Here is a 19,314-nt window from a genome sequence, read left to right on the forward strand (position 1 = left end):
GGAAGAGAGAGTGAGAGAGAGAGAAAATAGATGGGAGAGAGTGTGAGAGAGAGTGAGAGAGAGAAAATAGATGGGAGAGTGAGAGAGAGGGAGTGTGAGAGAGAGAGTGTGAGAGAGAAAATAGATGTGTGAGAGATAAAGGGAAAAAGAAGAGTGGAGGAGAGATAGAGAGGGACAGTATCACAGCGTTACATGTAACAGTACCTTCTCCATACAGCTATATTCTGCCGCTCAGTGTAAATGTGAAGTGAGGGGATACAGGCCACAGTATATATATATGTGAGGCTGGTCCCTCAGAGTGCTGTATATAACAGCTAATTAGAGCTCTGGGATTAACGAGCTTCAGAGACTTAATTACTGTGAACAACTGCAGAGCTTGAGAGAAGAGGGACAGAGGACTGAGGGGACAGTGAAGGGTCAGTGACAGGGAGAGGGGACAGTGACAGGGGAGAGGGGACAGTGACAGGGGAGAGGGGACAGTGACAGGGGAGAGGGGACAGTGACAGGGCAGAGGGGACAGTGACAGGGCAGAGGGGACAGTGACAGGGGAGAGGGGACAGTGACAGGGGAGAGGGGACAGTGACAGGGCAGAGGGGACAGGGCAGAGGGGACAGTGACAGGGGACAGTGACAGGGCAAAGGGGACAGTGACAGGGGAGAGGGGACAGTGAAAGGGGACAGTGACAGGGGAGATGGGACAGTGACAGGGGACAGTGACAGGGGAGAGGGGTCAGTGAAAGGGACAGTGACAGGGGAGATGGGACAGTGACAGGGGACAGTGACAGGGGAGAGGGGTCAGTGAAAGGGGAGATGGACAGTGACGGGGACAGTGACAGGGGAGAGGGGGCAGTGACAGGGGAGAGGGGACAGTGACAAGGAAGAGGGGACAGTGAAGGGTCAGTGACAGGGCAGAGGGGACAGTGACAGAGGACAGTGACAGGGCAGAGGGGACAGTGACAGGGGAGAGGGGACAGAGACTGACAGGGGACAGTGACAGGGCAGAGGGGACAGAGACAGGGGACAGTGACAGGGCAGAGGGGACAGTGACAGGGGTCAGTGACAGGGAGAGGGACAGTGACAGGGCAGAAGGGACAGTGCCAGGGCACAGTGACAGGGGAGAGGGGACAGAGACTGACAGGGGACAGTGACAGGGCAGAGGAGACAGTGACAGGGGACAGTGACAGGGCAGAGGGGACAGTGACAGGTCAGAGGGACAGAGACTGACAGGGGACAGTGACAGGGCAGAGGGGACAGTGACAGGGGTCAGTGACAGGGCAGAGGGGACAGTGACAGGGCAGAGGGGACAGTGACAGGGGACAGTGACAGGGCAGAGGGGACAGTGACAGGGGTCAGTGAAGGGCAGAAGGGACAGTGACAGGGCACAGTGACAGGTCAGAGGGGACAGAGACTGGCAGGGGACAGTGACAGGGCAGATGGGACAGTGACAGGGGTCAGTGACAGATCAGAGTGGGCAGTGACAGTGGACAGTGACAGGTCAGAGGGACAGAGACAGGGGACAGTGACAGGTGAGAGGAGAGGTGAGAGTGCCAGGGGAGAGAGAAAAGAGACAGAGGATAGGTGAAAGAGGTGATAGGGGACAAAGACAGACCCAGAGGGGACACAGACGTGACAGGGGAGAGGGGACCAAAACAGTGACAGGGAATCTGGACAGAGGGACAAAGACGGGCAGAGATGGGAGGCAAGGAATATAGCATTGAACTATTTCCATAAAGTAATATGGTAAACCGTGACCTAGCTCCCCAAATCCGGCGCTCCGAAGAATTGTGTTGTTAGGCTGCTGAGTAGTATGCTGTAAGATCCCATGTACCCCTATAGATCCCATATACCCCTATAGATCCCATATACCCCTATAGATCCCATGATCAAGGGAAAGGAAAACAAGGAACATAGGGTCTGGCCACGGGTGTGAGTGACAATGAATACGAGCTCTCTCCTAAACAACTGGCTTATGGACAAGCTCTAGTGTAGCGGTAATTGAACGCGCGGTTAACGATCTAGGCACAGCCGCCCTCTATAACGGGTAAAGATCCTCCGCCCAGGTAGTCACGCCGCAGCCCGCGGACGACTCCTTCAGTCCCGGTGTGTGGTCGGTGTCCGGCAGGGATTCCAGCTCACCAGCCGATGCAGCAGCCCGGCGTGCGTCCGATGACGTCCCAAGCAGCGGCGGCAGCTCTCCTCCCGCAGGAAAACCGGGTCACCGCCGGCAAAAAGATGCAAAGGCTGGGATATGAGACGGTAGAAACTTTAACGGAGCATGTCAGCGGAGTTCTGGTGGATCCTCCAACGCATTTCACGCCGAAGCGCTTTGACCCCGTGCCCCTCCCTCCCAAACCGCCGTGCCTCTCCCAAACCCCGCGCCCCTCCCACAAACCCCGCGCCCTCCCAACCCCGCGCCTCTCCCACAAACCCCGCGCCCCTCCCAAACCCCGCGCCCCTCCCAAACCCCGCGCCTCTCCCAAACCCCGCGCCTCTCCCAAACCCCGCGCCCCTCCCAAACCCCCGTGCCTCTCCCAAACCCCGCGCCCCTCCCACAAACCCCGCGCCCCTCCAAACCCCGCGCCTCTCCCACAAACCCGCGCCCCTCCCAAACCCCGCGCCTCTCCCAAACCCCGAGCCTCTCCCAAACCCCGCGCCCCTCCCAAACCCCGCGCCCCTCCCAAACCCCGCGCCCCTCCCAAACTCCGCGCCTCTCCCAAACCCTGCTCCCCTCCCAAACCCCGCGCCCCTCCCAAACCCCGCACCTCTCCCAAACCCCGTGCCTCTCCCAAACCCCGAGCCCCGCCCAAACCCGCGCCCTCTCCCAAACCCCGAGCCCCGCCCAAACCCCACGCCCCTCCAAAACCCCGCGCCCCTCCCAAACCCCGCGCCTCTCCCAAACCCCGCGCCTCTCCCAAACCCCGCTCCCCTCCCAACCCCGCGCCCCTCCCAAACCCCGCACCTCTCCCAAACCCCGTGCCTCTCCCAAACCCCGAGCCCCGCCCAAACCCGCGCCTCTCCCAAACCCCGAGCCCCGCCCAAACCCCACGCCCCTCCAAAACCCAGCGCCCCTCCCAAACCCCTCGCCCCTCCCAAACCCCGCCCCCCTCCCAAACCCTGCACCCCTCCAAACCCCACGCCTCTCCCAAACCTCGCGCCTCTCACAAACCCGGCGCCTCTCCCAAACCCGCGCCCCTCCCAAACCCCGCGCCTCTCCCAAACCCCGCGCCTCTCCCAAATCCCGAGCCCCGCCCAAACCCCGCGCCCCTCCCAAACCCCGCGCCCCTCCCAGACCCCGCACCCCTCCCAAACCCCGCGCCCCTCCCAAACCCCGCGCCCCTCCCAAACCCCGCGCCTCTCCCAAACCCCGCGCCCCTCCCAAACGCCGCGCCCCTCCCAAACCCCGCGCCTCTCCCAAACCCCGCGCCCCTCCCAAACCCCGCGCCCCTCCCAAACCCCGCGCCCCTCCCAAACCCCGCGCCCCTCCCAAACCCGCGCCTCTCCCAAACCCCGCTCCCCTCCCAAACCCCGCTCCCCTCCCAAACCCCGCGCCCCTCCCAAACCCCGCGCCTCTCCCAAACCCCGTGCCTCTCCCAAACCCCGAGCCCCTCCCAAACCCCGCACCCCTCCCAAACCCCGCGCCCCTCCCAAACCCCGAGCCCCTCCCAAACCCCGCACCCCTCCCAAACCCCGCGCCCCTCCCAAACCCCGCGCCTCTCCCAAACCCCGTGCCTCTCCCAAACCCCGCGCCCCTCCCAAACCCCGAGCCCCTCCCAAACCCTGCGCCCCACCCAAACTCCGCACCTCTCCCAAACCCCGCACCTCTCCCAAACCCAGCACCCCTCCCAAACCCCGTGCCTCTCCCAAACCCCGCACCCCTCCCAAACCCCGCGCCCCTCCCAAACCCCGCGCCCGTCCCAAACCCCGCGCCCCTCCCAAACCCTGCGCCCGTCCCAAACCCCACGCCCCTCCCAAACCCTGTGCCTCTCCCAAACCCCGAGCCTCTCTCAAACCCCGCGCCTCTCCCAAACTCCGCGCCCCTCCCAAACCCGCGCCCCTCCCAAACACCCGCTCCCCTCCCAAACACCCGCTCCCCTCCCAAACCCCGTGCCTCTCCCAAACCCCGTGCCTCTCCCAAACCCCGTGCCTCTCCCAAACCCCGTGCCTCTCCCAAACCCCGTGCCTCTCCCAAACCCCGAGCCTCTCTCAAACCCCGCTCCCCTCCCAAACACCCGCTCCCCTCCCAAACCCCGAGCCTCTCTCAAACCCCGTGCCTCTCCCAAACCCCGTGCCCCTCCCAAACCCTGTGCCTCTCCCAAACTGGCTGGTACGTCTTTCGGGAAACTCTACATTTTGGATCCTAAGTTTGATAACATTTTAGTTACATCTGTTGGATCAAAAATGATTCCAGCCGGCTAACCCTGTCCACTATATATTTAAGCCGGCTAGCCCCGTCCACTATATATTTCAGCCGGCTTACCCCGTCCACTATATATTTCAGCCGGCTAACCCCGTCCACTATATATTTCGCCCAGCTAACCCCGTCCACTATATATTTCAGCCGGCTAACCCTGTCCACTATATATTTCAGCTGGCTAACCCCGTCCACTATATATTTCAGCCGGCTAACCCCGTCCACTATATATTTCAGCCGGCTAACCCCGTCCACTATATATTTCAGCCGGCTAACCCCGTCCACTATATATTTCAGCCGGCTAACCCCGTCCACTATATATTTCAGCCGGCTAACCCTGTCCACTGTATATTTCAGCCGGCTAACAGCCAGCTAACCCCGTCCACTGTATATTTCAGCCGGCTAACCCCGTCCACTATATATTTCAGCCGGCTAACCCCGTCCACTATATATTTCAGCCGGCTAACCCCGTCCACTATATATTTCAGCCGGCAAACCCTGTCCACTATATATTTCAGCCGGCTAACCCCGTCAACTATATATTTCAGCCGGCTAACCCCGTCCACTGTATATTTCAGCCGGCTAACCCCGTCCACTATATATTTCAGCCGGCTAACCCCGTCCACTATATATTTCAGCCGGCTAACCCCGTCCACTATATATTTCAGCCGGCTAACCCCGTCCACTATATATTTCAGCCGGCACCGACACTAAATGTATAATATTTCCTGTTGTCTGGGGGAAATATGTGAAAGTGCACAAAGGGTTAAATGAACTGTAGGGATATCTGTGATTCGGGGGAACGAAAACGTGGCAGGAGCCACAAAGAATTCTCCCGCAGCTTTACGAAGGAGCGCGTCGGGCGCACAAGTTCCTTCGTCAAAAGTATTAATACGAACACACACTTTTCCTCTTATTTCTATCAGGAGTAGACAATCGCCAATGTAGATAAAAAGGGTCAGCGTGACCGCCACGCCATGTAAAGGCCGGAAAAAAAACCTCCTCCCACGCGTTTCACGCCGTCACTGGTGCTTTCTCGAGGAGAGTTTACATAGTGCGGCTGTCACACGGATCCCTTTTTTGTTCGTACATTGGAGTCGTGCGGATTGGAGAGACGCCGTGAGTGGATGCAGGGGCTTCTTTCCGGTCCGGCGTGGCCAAGAGGAATGGGGCGACGGCGATTGATTGTGAGTACTTCAGCTGACTCCGCGCCGGTTACATTGCGACTATGGGGTTGATAATGATTCTGCGGCAGTGTAAGAGGATGTGTGCAGAGGTACGCAATGGAGACCGTTTAAAGTGAAAACTATAATTAGGATTTATTGCGCCTGTCCCTTTAACACAGCAAAACAATCAAAATAAGCCAAAGAAAAACCTATCTCCGCTTTGGAGAATATCTACACATGTAGCTCAGCCCTCTCTAACTGGGTGGTTAGCTAAGCTACTTACCAGCCCACATATGTATATATAGATATATACAGATATATAACAGTCCCATAAGAAAGTCTTATCTGTTTCTTGTAGCTGTAGGGGAAGGCCGCTCTGCTGTCCTGGGTTAGCACCCTTGTGTGCTAAGGCAATGTCTTTCCAGGTATAGAGAGGTCTGCTCCCCTTTGCCTTGCTGTCAGCCTGCAGTCTCTTTGCAGCTCAAGACATCTGTTCCTCTGGTCATCCAGTGTGCACTAAGGAAATCCTCTGGTCTGTCTTTCCTGGGTCAGCTCCAATTGTGAGCTCAGGAATCCTCCTCCTGTCTCTCAGAAACGGCTTTGTCTGACAGAGTTCTGATGAGGCAGGTGGGGTTGGTTGATTGCAGGTGTGCAATTAACCAGCACACTGCTGGATTAGAGGCAAGTTGCCTTAACAGAGATAAGTCCCTGTTACAAGCAGTTACTTGGCTTAGGAGATTCTCTATATTGTCCATACAGCTACCTATTGCTGACATCTACCCCTGTCGTGATCCCATAGCACCTCTCAAATAGTGCCTATTACCCTGGATACCCTGTCAAGCAGTTATGAGCTTTATTTACTATACAGCGATTTCCCTTGAGCTGACAGCCGGTGTGGCTTTCTCAGTTGTGGACCATCACCACCTCTCCAGTAGAGAGTGGACTTCAGTCTGCCGCAGTACGGCAGAGGGGTCCCATCCCCAGTCCTCAAGACACCCCCCCCACCCTCAACAGGTCACATGGTAAGGATATCCCAGCTTCAGCACAGGTGGCTCAATCAGTGGCTCAGTCGAAGATTGGCCAACTCCAGTCCCCAAAGACCACCAAACCGGTCAGGTTGTAAGGATATCCCTGCTTCAGCACAGGTGCCTCAATCAGTGGGTCAGTCTTTGACTGAGCCACTTATCGAGGCACCTGTGCTGAAGCTGGGGTATCCTTTCGACCTGACCTGTTGGGGGGGGGGACTGGAACGATTGCCAGGGCCATGCAGAATAACGAAAAGGACACTTTAAATGCACCATTCCTGGGAATTCATTGCCACCTGGTATTTTCACCGCAAAGTGTCATGTGTTGCTATCTCTCACAAAGATCTAACAGATGGATTGAGGTGTTTATGGAACCTCTTCTGCAGAGCTGTTCTTATCTCCTGGTTCCTCAGGCTGTATATAATTGGGTTGGACAGTGGAGTCATCACGGTGTAGAGCAGGGATAGGACCTTGTTTAAGTTAAATGTGTGCCCTCGGGATGGAACGACGTAAATGGCAATCAGTGTCCCAAAATATGTGCCCACAACAGCCAGGTGGGAGCTGCAGGTGGAGAAGGCTTTCTGTCTCATAGTGGTGGAGGGGATCCTGAGGATGGCGAGGGAGATGTACACGTAAGTCGTAATGATGAACATAATTTGAAGAAGAGTTTCTGGAGCGGCTATTAAAAATGCCACCAATTGCACGGTGGAAGTATCAGAGCAAGACAGTTCGGCAAGAGGCGCCAAGTCACAGAAGAAATGGTCAATGACATTGGATCTGCAGAACCCAGACCTACTTATCAGAGTACATAACAATATCATAATTATGAAGCCTACCAGCCAAGAACAGATGACAAGAGTTATGCAAAGTCTGAGGTTCATAATGGAGGTGTAACGCAATGGGTCGCAAATGGCCAGATACCGGTCGTAGGACATCACCGTTAGAAGACAACACTGTGGATTTGATGAGGCCCCAAAGATAAAAAGCTGGGTGATACAGCTGCCGAAAGACATGATGCTTCCCTCTTCCAATATCACAAGTAACATGTTGGGGACAATAGTGGTTGTGAGTAGGACATCAGATAAGGACAGATGACTGAGGAATAAGTACATGGGAGAGTGGAGTTGGTGACTGGTTGACACCAACACGATGATCAGGACATTTCCAGCTACTGTCCCAATATAAATCACAAGGAGAAGAAAGAAGAGTAACATCTTGAAGCTGTGAAGACCAGAGAACCCAAGGAGCAGGACCTCTGTGATGGCTGTGTCATTCTTCCCAAACATTGTCTGATGAGAGAGTGAGAACATATCTTAAATAGAACATGCATATATCATCCATAATAAAATGGGGGTGCTGCATTGTCCCATCTGTTGGGATTTTTGGGATACTCTGAACCAACACATTATGGAACTAGAGAGAGTGCAGAGAAGAGCCACCAAATGTATAAAGGGGATGGACAATCTAACTTATGAGGAGAGGCTAGCTAAATTAGATGTATTTACATTAGAAAAGAGGCGTCTAAGAGGGGATATGATAACTATATACAAATATATTCGGGGTCAGTACAAGGAGCTTTCAAAATAACTATTTATCCCAAGGACAGTACAAAGGACTCAGTTTTCATCCCTTAAGGTTGGAGGAAACGAGATTTCACCAGCAACAAAGGAAAGGGTTCTTTACAGTAAGGGCAGATACAGTGTGGGATTCATTACCCATGGAGACTGTGATGGCAGATACAATAGATTTGTTCAAAAAAAGGTTGGACATCTTTTTTTTTTAGAAAGGAAAGGTATACAGGGATATACCAAATAAGTAAACATGGGAAGGATGTTGATCCAGGGAATAATCCGATTGCCAATTCTTGGAGTCAGGAAGGAATTTATTTTCCCCTTATGAGATATCATTGGATGATATGACTCTGGGGTTTTTTTGTTTGCCTTCCTCTGGATCAATAAGTAAGTATAGATATAGGATAAAGTATCTGTCGTTTAAATTTAGCATAAGTTGAACTTGATGGACGTACGTCTTTTTTTAACCTCATCTACTATGTAACTACTGTGTAACTACGTAACTACTATGTAACTACGTAACTATGTAACTACTATGTAACTATGTAACACCCCTGTTTAATTCTATGGAAACAGAGTGATATTCTGTGTTATGATACGCTGTGTTTTCTGGGGGAACACATACGACATCTGTTCTGTAGGTCTAATATAATTAATCCTAATACATATCCTTAAAATAATGTGTGCGCATAACATCCATCCATTCTTACCAGGACTAAAGAATGAATTAATATAGCCTACGTAAACAGCTAAGACTGTGTGTATCAAATTCAGAGCAAATGGTTTCATATTTATTCAACTCATGTCTGCTTCTATGTTGAATTACTGTATAATGTTTTCCATTCCCATCAGTATTGGATTTTAGGGGTTTCAGAGAATTTATATAATATAATATAATATTATGTAATAAAAGGCATATATATATATACAGTATATATATATATATATATATATATATATATATATATATATATATGCCTTTTATTACATTCGCTCTGATCCTACAGTACTGGGCACGTATGAGTTACCCATTGTCAATCCTACCCTGAAGCCCCACAATAATTCATCTCGGACTCTTGTGACATTGAACCATATATTTTGGGGTGCAATGTTCCTGAGGTTATACAGTGCAGTTTGGGGTATTTTCGGTATACTGAACCGCGTGATGAAATAAATGGAAGTAGTAGTGCTGAATTTATATATATTAATGTGAAAATAAAAATGTGAGATAATAACATAGGAGAGGCAGCTATAATATAGGAGAGAAGAAGAGCTTTCTGAGTGGCACCCAATCCTTATAATAATATCATGTTAAAGCATAACGTGTACTGTATGTCCCCCTCTCATTCTCCTCCTGTTTCTATGTCGTATCATTCACTTGATATAGAGAAACAAATTCATCCTGAGCAACGTCTATGGACTTCTTGACTTCAATAGTGTAGAGAATAGATAGGGCCAATGCTACATCCAATATGCCAAAAATACACAGTAAAATACTTATATATTCTCTTGAAAAAGGGTCATTTAGTTTAACCCTTTGGCCAAAGCATTGTAAGCCTGCAAGCCACGACAAGGCAGACCCAGTTCACAGGTCCTAACACATGACAGATGTTTTATGGGGTTCCCGTAGCTAACACAACATATCCAGTTATAATGCAGAATATTAGGACTCATTGACAGTGATGGAGCAGAATATTATTGTGTTGAAACGTACCAGAGAGGACAATGGAGTCGGAAACATCTGTAAGTGTGAAGAACTTGATACACGTAGAAGGCTTCATTTATCCCTCTGGGTGGGATATGTTGGGATAAATTGTGTTTGCCAACATGGCCCTTAATTCCCATGGAAACTCTGTGATATTCTGAGGTATTCCGGGATATATGGTGTTATTTGGCGGGGATAATGTTACACACTATACCTGTACAATGATGAAAACAGAGGCGTAGTTAGACTCAAAATAGTTTCTTGCACATGTCCACGTCCAGGTGAACTCGTCTGCATTACCTCCTCGGTCATAATGCAACATCATGTTGATTTGACTTACCTCAAGATCCCACCGCTGTCACCAACGTTATATTCAGCAACATTCAGGGGGATCAACTTATGTCCTCAGACCAAACCCAGGGAGTTTCTGAACTTTGATGGATTCGCTCTGAGATGGGTTAAGAGACAAGATATACAGCACAATGATTCTTCACCATCCTAAAATGAAGCACATCCTTTTAACGATGGTCACAGTGCTTTGTCTTTGATAGACAGCAATAGTTCCCAACTCTCGGCTGCAGGACCTGTTTATACTTTCTCACAATACGGTGGAAAAGCCAATCATGGAGCTCTCAATGGGAACTGAGTCCCAATGGGTCCAATTAGCAGCCCAACAACTAGAAGTCCCAAAGCAATTATAATTCGCAATGTATTTTTTACCTTCAGTGTCTACATTGTTGTGTGTATTTTTAACCCTTTCCTGTTAGAGTCTGTGGTCCCTTTTACATAGAATCATAGAATTTGACAGCAGAAGGTCACCGCTGGGTCCAGCTCGTCTGCCCCATCTCCTATCTCCTGTGACACCTCAGACCCTGTTACATCCCTCAGATTTTCTTCCTAACTATGATTTAAGCCCTGTGTCTATCCCAAACAGGTTTGAATTCCCTTACCCCGAACCCAGGGGTTCTCATGCCCAGTCCTCAAGACCCCAAGAAGAAGGACTACCTCACATTCCCGCTAAGCCTCCCACCCTCCGGAGTCAGAGCACGACCGCTTGTTTTAGCTCCTCTGTCTCTGAAAATATGGTTCCACCCTCCTCCACTTTGATGTCTTTGAAAGTGTCTATCACGTCCGTCCCCCCCCCTCTCCCTTCTTTGTCCAAGCCGGACATGTTGAAGCCGGACATGTTGAAGCCGGACATGTCAAAGCCGGACATGTCCAAGCCGGACATGTTGAGTTCCTTCAGTCTTTCCTGGTTAGTTTGGTGATGCTGACGGTGGCAGAAGACCAGATGTTATTACACCGGGATCTCGAGCACCAAACAGAATGAAGGAGTTAAATAAATAGAGCTTATTGAGTGTTTTGGACGGAGCCAACAGAAGCAACACAAAGACACAAAACCACTTATCTCACCACAGAGAGTGTTTTAAGGGAGTGTCCTACCTGGCTAGGTGTTGGGCGCTGCCGTAGATAACTTACCCAGGGTGTCTCCCAAAAATCCATCCATCTCAGGGTATCCCAGTACTGGGATGGTATCGGGGCTCCTCTCTCTGCCCAGGGCTCCTCCCACTGCCCGGGGCTCCTCTCTCTGCCCAGGGCTTCTCTCTCTGCCCAGGGATTCTTTCTCTGCCATGGGCTTCTCTTTCTGCCCAGGGCTTCTCTCTCTGCCTGGGGCTCCTCTCTCTGCCCGGGGCTCCTCTCACTGCCTGGGGCTTCTTTCTTTGACCCGGGCTCCTCTCTCTGCCCAGGGCTTCTCTCTCTGCCCAGGGCTCTCTCTCTGCCCGGGGCTCCTCTCTCTGCCAGGGCTTCTCTCTCTGCCCGGGGCTCCTCTCTCTGCCCAGGGCTCCTCTCTCTGCCTGGGGCTCCTCTCTCTGCCCGGGGCTTCTTTCTTTGCCCTGGGCTCCTCTCTCTGCCCCGGGCTCCTTTCTCTGTCTGGGGCTCCTCTATCTGCCTGGGGCTCCTCTATCTGCCCAGGGCTCCTCTCTCTGCCCGGGGCTTCTTTCTTTGCCCCGGGCGCCTCTCTCTGCCCGGGGCTCCTTTCTCTGCTTGGGGCTCCTCTCTCTGCCGGGGCTCCTCTCTCTCTGCCCGGGGCTCCTCTCTCTGCCCAGGACTCATCTCTCTGCCCAGGGCTCCTCTTTCTGCCCTGGGGCTCCTTTCTCTGCCCGGGTCTCTCCTCTCTACAGGAGGATCATCTCTCTGTCCAGGGATCCTCTCTCTGCCTGGGGCTCCTCTTTCCACCCGGGGCTCCTCTCTATTCCCAGGGCTCCTATCTCTGCCCAGGGCTCCTCTTTCTGTCCAGGACTTCTCTCTCTGCCCAGGACTTCTCTCTCTGCCCAGGGCTCCTCTTTCTTCCCTGGGGCTCCTCTTTCTGCCCTGGGGCTCCCCTCTCTGCTTGGGTCTCTCTTCTCTACAGGAGGATCATCTCTCTACCTAGTGATCCTCTCTCTGCCCGGGGCTCCTCTCTCTGTCCAGGGCTCCTCTCTCTGTTTGGGGCTCCTCTCTCTGCCCGGGGCTCCTCTCTATTCCCAGGACTCTTCTCCCTGCCTGGGGCTCATCTCCCTGCCTGGGGCTCCTCCTTCTGCCCCGGGCTCCTCTCTCTGTTGGGGCTCCTCTCTCTGTCAAGGGCTCCTTTCTCTGCTCAGGGCTCCTCTCTCTGTCTGGGGCACCTCTCTCTACCCGGAGCGCCTCTCTCTGTCTGGGGTTCCTCTCTCTGCCCGAGGCTCCTCTCTCTGTCTGGGGCACCTCTTTCTACCCAGAGCTCCTTTCTCTGTCTGTGGTTCCTCTCTCTGCCCGGGGCTTTGTTCTCTGTCTGGGGCTCCTCTCTCTCTCTCTCTGGGGAATCCTCTCTCTCCCCGGGGCTCCTCTCTCTGCCTGGGGCTCCTTTCTCTGCCTGTGGCTTCTCTCTCTGCCCGGGGCTCCTCTCTCTGCCCGGGGCTCCTCTCTCTGCCCAGGGCTCCTCTCTCTGCCCGGGGCTCCTCCTCCCTCTCTCTGGGTCTCCTCTCTTTGACTGGGACTCTACTCTCTGTCCAAGGCTCCTCTATGTTGGGCTTCTTAGCAACACTAAACATAGTTGTTCCTGTGACGCCAGTGTCATTGACCATTACTTCTGTGAACTTGCTCCTATTAATTCTAGAACTGTCTTGCTCTGACGCCTCGGTGGTGGAGATGGAAGCATTGGTGATCTCCATCCATTCAACTTTCTTATCTTTTGTGTTCATCATCCTGACTTATGTCAGTATCTCCCTCACCATCCTCAGGATCCCTTCCACTAGTGGGAGACAGAAAGCCTTCTCCACCTGCAGTTCCCACCTGGCAGATGTGTCCATGTACTTTGGGTCACTCTTGGCTAATTATGTCGTTTCATCCAAAGGTCATTCGTGGAACATAAACTAGGTCCTATCCTTGATGTACACTGCGCCCACCCCATTGTTCAACCCGATCATATATAGTCTACAGAACCAGGAGATCGGGACAGCCTTCGGGAGACTTATCCGGATGGGACAAACATCTAATAAGATGTGCAACATAAATAAATCGATGGACAATTGTGATAGCGTTGAATAAATTAACTTCAAAGTTCTTCATTCAGTAGATCGGGGGGGGGGGGGTTCAACTGCAGTCCTCAAGCCCCCCAGGAGGTAAGGTTTTCAGGATATCCATGCTTCAGCACAGGTGGCTCAATCAGTCCCTGCTTCAGCACACGTGGCTCAATCAGTCCCATCTTCAGTGCAGGTGGCTCAATCAGTCCCTGCTTCAGTGCAGGTGGCTCAATCAGTCCCTGCTTCAGTGCAGGTGGCTCAACCAGTCCCTGCTTCAGCTGGAATATCCTTAAAACCTGACTTGTTGGTGGCCCTTGAGGAGTTGGGAACCCCATGCTGTATTGTGTTCCTGTACTCCTTAAATCCAACAACCTCCCCCCCCCAACTAATGCTTCAGTTTCCCCCCCTTCATCGGAGACTTGTTCGGCTCCGGCCCGCTGTCTGCGCTGCACGCGCGCCTGCCGGGCTGGGGGTGCTGGGGGTGCGGGCAGCACTGATCCCCCGTCTGCAGTGAGCTGCGGGGGGAAAGATGGGGGTGGTGCGTGACGGAGGCGTGGCGGGGGGGAGCGGCCATGGCGTCACCTGGCAGGTTCGCCTCCATTGGCTGAACCACCAGGGGGCGTGGCCACTCTGCTCGTCGCCAGTGTTGAACTCAATTTTCCTGTCTTCAGGCGCGCATTTCATTTACCTTCCCCCATTCCCCGGTGCTCATTTCCCCCCCCCCCCCCGGGTCCCCGGCACTCATCCCCCCCCCCCCCCCCATCCCCGGCGCTCATTTCCCTCCCCCCGGTCCCCTTTGGTAATTTCCCCACCCTCCAGGCCCCGGCGATCATGTCTGTCTGCATGTGTGTGTGTGTGCGTGTGTGTATATGTGTATATGTGTATGCGTGTGTGTGAGTGTATGTGTGAGTGTATGTGTGCGTGTGCGTGTGTGTGTGTGTGCGTGTGTGTGTATCTGTATATGCGTGTGTGTATGTGTGTGTGTGCGTGTGTGTGTATATGTATATGCGTGTGTGTATGTGTGTGTGTGAGTGTATGTGTGAGTTTATGTGTGCGTGTGTGTGTGTGAGTGTATGTGTGAGTGTATGTGTGCGTGTGTGTATGTGTGTGTGTGTGTGTGTGTGTGTGTGTGTGTGTGTGTGTGAGTGTATGTGTGAGTGTGTGTGTGCGTGTGTGCGTGTGTGTATGTGTGTGTGTGTGTGTGTGTGTGTGTGTGAGTGTATGTGTGCGTGTGTATGTGTATATGCGTGTGTGTATGTGTGAGTGTATGTGTGCGTGTGTGTATGTGTGTGTGTGTGTATATGTATATGCGTGTGTGTATGTGTGTGTGTGAGTGTATGTGTGAGTTTATGTGTGCGTGTGTGTGTGTGAGTGTATGTGTGAGTGTATGTGTGCGTGTGTGTATGTGTGTGTGTGTGTGTGTGTGAGTGTATGTGTGAGTGTGTGTGTATGTGTGTGTGTGTGAGTGTATGTGTGCGTGTGTATATGTATATGCGTGTGTGTATGTGTGAGTGTATGTGTGCGTGTGTGTATGTGTGTGTGTGTGTATATGTATATGCGTGTGTGTATGTGTGTGTGTGAGTGTATGTGTGAGTTTATGTGTGCGTGTGTGTGTGTGAGTGTATGTGTGAGTGTATGTGTGCGTGTGTGTATGTGTGTGTGTGTGTGTGTGTGTGTGTGTGTGTGTGTGAGTGTATGTGTGCGTGTGTGTGTATATGTATATGCGTGTGTGTATGTGTGAGTGTATGTGTGCGTGTGTGTATGTGTGTGTGTGTGTGTGAGTGTATGTGTGAGTGTATGTGTGCGTGTGTGTGCGTGTGTGTGTGTGCGTGTGTGTGCGTGTCTGTGTATGTGTGTATCTATGATGTGTGTGTATCTATGATGTGTGTTTATCTATGTGTGTATCTATGATGTGTGTGTATCTATGATGTGTGTGTGTGTGTGTGTGTGTGCGTGTGCGTGTGCGTGTATATGTGTATGCGTGTGTGTGTGAGTGTGTATGTGTGTGTGTGTGTGTGTGTGTGTGCGTGTGTGTGCGTGTTTGTGTGTGCATGTGTGTCTGTGTGTGTGTGTATGTGTGTATCTATGATGTGTGTGTATCTATGATGTGTGTGTCTGTATCTATGTGTGTGTATCTATGATGTGTGTGTATCTATGATGTGTGTGTATCTATGATGTGTGTGTGTGTATCTATGTGTGTATCTATGATGTGTGTGTATCTATGACGTGTGTGTGTGCGTGTGTGCGTGTGCGTGTGCGTGTGTGTGTGTTTACATTATTATCTCAGTATAGCCTCAGGAACATCGCATCTCACACTATATGATTCCAAATGTAATGTAACAAGAGACCAAGAAGAATGACTGTGGGGCTTCCTCCATAGGGCAGGATTGTTAGAATGGTAACATACAGGCCCATTACTGCATGCAGACATAACGTTTAATTAATTCATTTATTAGTATAAACTAATGTTTAATTAATTAATGTATTAGTATGCACTGCAGATTTAAGATGCGGTCTTCAGTGTTCTGCACAGTGATGTAAATACAGGGGGGGAGGGGGAGGTGGCAGAAGAGGGTGCGGGGTGGGACCAGAGGGTGCGGGGTGGGACCAGAGGGTGCGGGGTGTCTGCCACCAGGACGGATCCCCCTTCACTCCACAGGTAGGGTCTATTAACTGTGAGGGGGGAGGGGGAGATTGGGAAGAGAGAACGGGGGGTGGGGAGGGGGAGCAAGGAGGGACGGGAGAGAGAATGAGGGGAGGATGGAGAGATAATTGGGGGATAGTGGGAGGGAGGGGGGAGAAAGAGAATGGACGGGAGGATGGGAAGGGAATTGAGGGATGGTGGGAAGGGGGAGAGAGAGCATGGAGGAGAGGATGGGGAGAGAATTGAGGGATGGTGGGATGGGGGAGAGATAGAATGGAGGGAAGGATGGGAAGAGAATTGAGGGAGAGTGGGAGGGAAGCGGAGGGAGAGAATGGAGGGGAGGATGGGAAGAGAATTGAGGTATGGTGGGAGGGAGGGGGGAGAGAGAGCATGGAGGGGAGGATGAGGAGAGAATTGAGGGAGAGTGGGAGGGAGGGGGGAGTGAGAACATGGAGGGGAGGATGGGAAGAGAATTGAGGGATGGTGGAAGGGAGGGGGGAGAGAGAGAAAGGAGGGGAGGATGAGGAGAGAATTGAGGGAGAGTGGGAGGGGGGAGAGAGAGAATGGAGGGGAGGATGGGAAGAGAATTGAGGGAGAGTGGGAGGGAGGCGGAGGGAGAGAATGGAGGGGAGGATGGTAAGAGAATTGAGGTATGGTGGGAGGGAGGGGGGAGAGAGAGCATGGAGGGGAGGATGAGGAGAGAATTGAGGGAGAGTGGGAGGGAGGGGGGAGAGAGAGCATGGAGGGGAGGATGGGAAGAGAATTGAGGGATGGTGGGAGGGAGGGGGGAGAGAGAGAAAGGAGGGGAGGATGAGGAGAGAATTGAGGGAGAGTGGGAGGGGGGAGAGAGAGAATGGAGGGGAGGATGGGAAGAGAATTGAGGGATGGTGGGAGGGAGGGGGGAGAGAGAGCATGGATGGGAGGATGTGAAGAAAATTAAGGGAGAGTGGGAGGGAGGGGGAGAGAGAGCATGGAGGGGAGGATGGGAAGAGAATTGAGGGAGAGTGGGAGGGAGGGGGGAGAGAGAGCATGGAGGGAAGGATATGAAGAGAATTGAGGGATGGTGGGAGGGAGGGGGGAGAGAGAGCATGGAGGGGAGGATGGGGAGAGAATTCAGGGATGGTGGGAGGGAGCGGGAGAGAGAGAAAGGAGGGGAGGATGGGGAGATAATTGAGGGATGTCGGAAGGAGGAAAGTGTGAGAGAGAATGGGGGAGAGAGAAATATTGGGGGAGAGTGATGTAACTTGTTTTATAAATCATTTTTGAATGTGTCCCGATTTCTTCTACTGAAAATCTGCTCGCCCGGTGATGTCCTGCCCGTGCCTCCTAGCACCTCCCTTCCCGAATCCCGTCCCCCCCCATTGCTACGGCCAGACAGCCTGCAAACTCTAGTAGGGAGAGCGGCAAAGAGAAACGGCCGCTCACTCCGTCACTCGCGCATGGTGTGGGGTGGACCTGATTTGGGACCACAGGGCTCGGTACTTAGAGCCTCCCCATGTGACCTCGCCTGGTTTTGATTGGCTGACCAGGTCTACATGCTGATTGGCTCCGTGAAAGCAGTTTCAATGTAACGAAAGGGCCAGCCCGGTCGATTTGATTGGTTGGACGTTTAGCTCATGAAAGTGATCGGAGGACATGGCCCGTGGCACAGCTTCGCTCACGTCGGCACGTGTTTGGCAAGCTCAGCTCAATAAGACTAACCAATTGAACTGGAGTAAATGTTTACTCTGATTCCTGCCCCGGCGGCTTCCGGATTATCCTCCGTATCGCGAGAAAAGAGCGACGAGCAGAAATCCAGCCGGGCAGAGGAGACAGTTTATAATTAGATACACAAGCTGACTATACAGCCGTTTCTAAGGTCATTATTGGGGTACAGGCCTCTCTTACCCATAATCCACCACTGTACTGAGCAAGAGTCTGAATTCTAAAGTTATATTATTCCAGAGACAGAACATAAAACACAGACAGAGCTCAGTGCACATCCAGTGAAACTTATACACGGTACAGTGCCTAAATATATATGTATATGTAACGGTATTTCTGGCCCGGCCTGACCCACCCAATCTCACATTGGCCCCTGTGGTCTAACCGGCCCCCATTACAGTGTGATAGTGTCTGGTGGTGCACCTGTTGGCAACAGGACTCCTGAGTCTCCCGCATGATGGTGTGTGGGGAGGACCCGTCCAGACAGGCAGCTGAGGTAGTGTGCTGAGTCTCACCTAGTTCCAGTGCAGCGCCTCCACCTCACCAGGGTCCCTGCGTCCGCATGGGGATGATCCTGACGAGGAACTCCTCCGTGGTGCTCCTCTCTGTACACTCATTCCATACATGTACACGAGAGGTTTTCTGATTGAACACATCTTTATTGTATGAGTGATGTGGGCTAGCTGCCCCTCGCAGTTGAGATCTAGCCTCTCATGATTGTTCACTCTGCTTCCCTTCAAAGGTGTATCTTTCCTTAGATAGGGATTCCCTATCCCCGCAGGGATCACTACCCTGTGCCAGGTCCCTGGACACAGTCTCCTCTGGAGTTACCATAACATAACTAACTCTCTGACAGCACTTGAACTCCTTTCAGACTCCTCCTAGAACTCCTGCTCGAACTAGCACTCCTGCTTGAACTAGAACTAACTTTTAGAAACAGTGCTGTGCCTTATGTAACTTCTGAGGCTGACACACCTCTGACATCACTAACCATGGAGTCAGAGCATGTGACCAGTCCCAGCCATACACAGGGCACCCCACCAGGGTGTGAGGGCAAACCTCCATAATTACTGCTGGCATGCCCACAACTTACCAGGCCTTACTGTCAGCAGGAGAGATGACTGTAGCCATTTTACATGTCCGCTACATATAGATATCTATTAAATAATGCACAGGTTATTAAGAATTTATATTAGTGTTAGGGACCCTTGAGATGTGGTCTGCCGTGCAGTTGGCTCAGGGGCTTACAACACTTTGGCCAAAATGTTAAACTAAAAGACCATTTTACTTAATAGATATCTATACATATATATTTAGGCACTGCACCGTGTATAGGTTTCACTGGATGTGCACTGAGCTCTGTCTGTGTTTCATGTTCTGTCTCTGGTTTTAAATATATATATTGCCATGCTCAGTAGCACTCCTCTGCGACACTTATATGCTTACATATATCTGTTGTGATTATTTTGGGGGTTCAATATGAGCTTGTAGGTGTCCTGCATGTTATATTATTCCACACACCCATTTATGTCATATGTATGTCATTGTGT

General features: G+C 52.1%; 1 protein-coding gene across 1 annotated transcript; it reads right to left on the reverse strand.

Moving 5' to 3' along the window:
- Positions 1–6,936: 6,936 nt before the first annotated feature.
- On the reverse strand, positions 6,937–7,888 carry LOC142471114 (olfactory receptor 11L1-like). Its single transcript, XM_075577909.1, has one exon. It carries the CDS (start codon positions 7,885–7,887, stop codon positions 6,937–6,939), a length of 951 nt encoding a protein of 316 aa, XP_075434024.1. The 5' UTR covers position 7,888.
- Positions 7,889–19,314: the final 11,426 nt, after the last annotated feature.

The sequence above is a fragment of the Ascaphus truei genome, chromosome 20 (assembly GCF_040206685.1).
Source record: "Ascaphus truei isolate aAscTru1 chromosome 20, aAscTru1.hap1, whole genome shotgun sequence".
Taxonomy (NCBI): Eukaryota; Metazoa; Chordata; class Amphibia; order Anura; family Ascaphidae; genus Ascaphus; species Ascaphus truei.